This window comes from Anarrhichthys ocellatus, unplaced genomic scaffold (genome assembly GCF_004355925.1).
Source record: "Anarrhichthys ocellatus isolate YVR2014 unplaced genomic scaffold, GSC_Weel_1.0 scaffold24, whole genome shotgun sequence".
NCBI classification, from domain to species: Eukaryota; Metazoa; Chordata; class Actinopteri; order Perciformes; family Anarhichadidae; genus Anarrhichthys; species Anarrhichthys ocellatus.
The window spans coordinates 5,633,203-5,635,893 of record NW_022280054.1 but is presented as its reverse complement, the minus strand read 5'-3'; the positions used below and the strand labels follow the sequence as shown (position 1 = coordinate 5,635,893).

Below are 2,691 nucleotides of genomic sequence, written 5' to 3'. Positions count from 1 at the left end.
GGGGGGGGGGGGGGGGGGGGGGGGAATGCAGAGCATGTACGCAAGTGGACAGAAAGCAATCCAGGGAGGGATGCATGGAGACAGCGAGGTCGGGGAAGGGTGAACGGGAACCAGCCAACAGAGGGACTAATAATGAAGACAAGACAGGGGAACGAGGGCTGCCTGGACTCCAGATGAAGACAGACGAAAAGAGCTGGACAGAGAAGCAGAGAGGTGAGGCAGAGGCTGGACAAAAAAAAACTGAGGAGACTGAAGCCAACTCAAATTTGCTTACAATTACCAGGAAGAAAACAATGTTGATGAATGTGTATGTGCACAAGAACAGCATTAGCAAGTCCACTGCCATTATGCATGAGATTTCAAACAGTGTTCTCACACAGGGGCTGTCACACGTTCCTTGTGCAACTGACGGAGTCCATCTAAATTCAAAGAGCCCCATTAACATACCTCACCTCAAATATACCAGTGTGACTGTGTGTGTGATTGTGTTTGCCTCACAGTTTTGTGTTTTTGTGTACACGAGGTGTAGGAAATGTAAAATGTATGAGAGAGAGTGGAGGAGGTGGTTTATTTAATATGCCTTCATGAATGTTGTTAACCATTTGTGTGTGCATACCACAGAGTTGCAGAATGTTGCGGTCCAGTTTGCAGTAGTCCTGGTCTGAGACGTTGAGGTGCAGCAGTGCATTGTGGGACTGTATGGGAGAGGGACTGAGAGGAGGCCTCTGGTAGGACGTCTGAACAGCCTGGACTCGCGCACACGCCACTGAGGCCTGTGACGACATGCATGTGTGCAGAAACACACACACAAGCACCAAAGTATGTTGAGTTGAAAGTAAATTTGGGAGAGTAAATCATCAGACGAAATACTGTCTGATGCGTTCGTCTGGTCCTTCAGAGAACTGACAAAAATGAATGGAAAGACCATGGAAGTAAACATCACCTGTCTTACACAGGATAATGAATGCAAAACACACATTATTGCTGAGATAAAACATTGATAAGGTCTTTCTCGGACTGATGTGGGTGTGAACATTAACTTTAACATTAACTTAAGGAAACAGGCTTTCTGGATTTGCAATCTCAGAAATTTACAACTGGGGGGGGGGGCAATATTTTAGTTATTTAATAAAAGAGAGTTTTGTAGTTCTTGCACTGTGTGCTTAAATTCTAACTTGCTTCTGTGATGACATTTTTGTGACTTTGTGATAATTGTTGCGGTTTTTATACAACCTTTTGTTGTGTAATTGCTGTACGTTCCGTGAGTGCAGCATCTTTCAGAGGGTGGCCATCTAAAAGTTTAGTTCTCATTGAATTATCAATAAATGATGCCTTCTTGGAGAGTATATACTGGCTGTGCTTTACCCTAAAACATGCTGATAAAGGCCCTGTGGCAAAACCTGTTCGTTAGCTAAATACAAAGCAAACTCTTCCAGTTAGTCAGCTACTGTTACCAAGCTTTTTATTCATTTATTTTTTTGTATATTTTTGACCATAAAAGACAGAGAAAGAGAGAGCTTACATGTTTCTCCAGCATGTTAAGATGCAGTTCATCCTGATCAGATAGTGGATTACAGCCCACCTACAACACACACAGACATTTCATTACAGTTCAGTTTTGACTGCTACAGTTTGTGCTGCCTCTGTGTTTTTGTTGTGTAATTTGTGAATGTTAAATAAAAGTAAATGAATACACGTATGTTATTCAACTGTAAATATCTACCTTTTCGTAAGGGTGGAGGCAACATTGTAGACTGCAGACTGTAGACTTTTGTTACTTTGGTTTATTAACTTATTACCATTGATTGTCCTTGAATGCAAGGACTCACCAGTAAGACAGCGATGGCCTTGTCCCGCTCCTGGTTCAAGAGAGGAATGACAACAGCTAAAAGAAAGAAAGAAAAAGAAAAAGAAAGAAAAGCATTCATAACAATAATACATTGATTCAAACACAACATACTCTTGGTCTATTTATCTCCTCCTTTCATTGGCTTTCCATGTCGTTTGTCTCACTCTTCATCTTATTTGTTTTTTCTCTATGTTCTAATACTAAATAGAAATATGCAGGAGAAATGAACATGGGGGAAAAACATCCCAAATGTCCTTGAATAACACTGCCTGTTATTATTATTGTTATTTTTCATTTTTGTTTCATTTGTTATTATCATCGGTGTAGTGCAGATAGCTAAAGCAGATCTTAATGTAGAAAATAAGTGTGATCTTGGAGGTAAGTGTTGCTACATGTGTGGACAGCAGACAAAACAACAAACAATGTGATGTGTTTACCACATTGGTACCCAACTAACTCTGCAATTTAATGTTCACTGCATGTGTACTGTAGGATGTCTCCATGATTACGGTACAGCCCTCAAGGTTATTCTCATATTTCTGTTAATTTGAAGAGGAATGCAGAGTCTATTCATTGCACTCTATTCATGTTCTTGAATTTTTTTTCTCATCACAGACCCTCATTGCTCTTGCCCAATTTTATTGCCCACGCAGCACCATACCTATCTTTCGGCAATCATCATCTCTTGTTCACTACTTCTCTCTCCACCTCCTTTTGTTAGTTTTTTCTCCCCCGCTCTGACATCTCTTAGCTCCTCTGGATACACAGGCGCAAGCTCACACATGCTCAAACAAGCACACACACACACACACACACACACACACACACACACACACACACAC

At 41.1% G+C, this 2,691-nt stretch overlaps 1 protein-coding gene across 3 annotated transcripts in view; it reads right to left on the bottom strand.

Moving 5' to 3' along the window:
- The window catches only part of pde2a (phosphodiesterase 2A), a 135,166-nt gene that overhangs the window by 21,115 nt on the left and 111,360 nt on the right, over window positions 1-2,691 (bottom strand). For all 3 annotated transcript variants that reach the window (XM_031860913.1, XM_031860914.1, XM_031860915.1), the window contains 3 exons: window positions 1,830-1,885; window positions 1,523-1,582; window positions 617-773 (listed from right to left, as the gene is read on the bottom strand). In XM_031860913.1, the coding sequence (XP_031716773.1) occupies window positions 617-773; window positions 1,523-1,582; window positions 1,830-1,885 (273 nt within the window). The remainder of the gene's footprint in view (window positions 1-616; window positions 774-1,522; window positions 1,583-1,829; window positions 1,886-2,691) is intronic.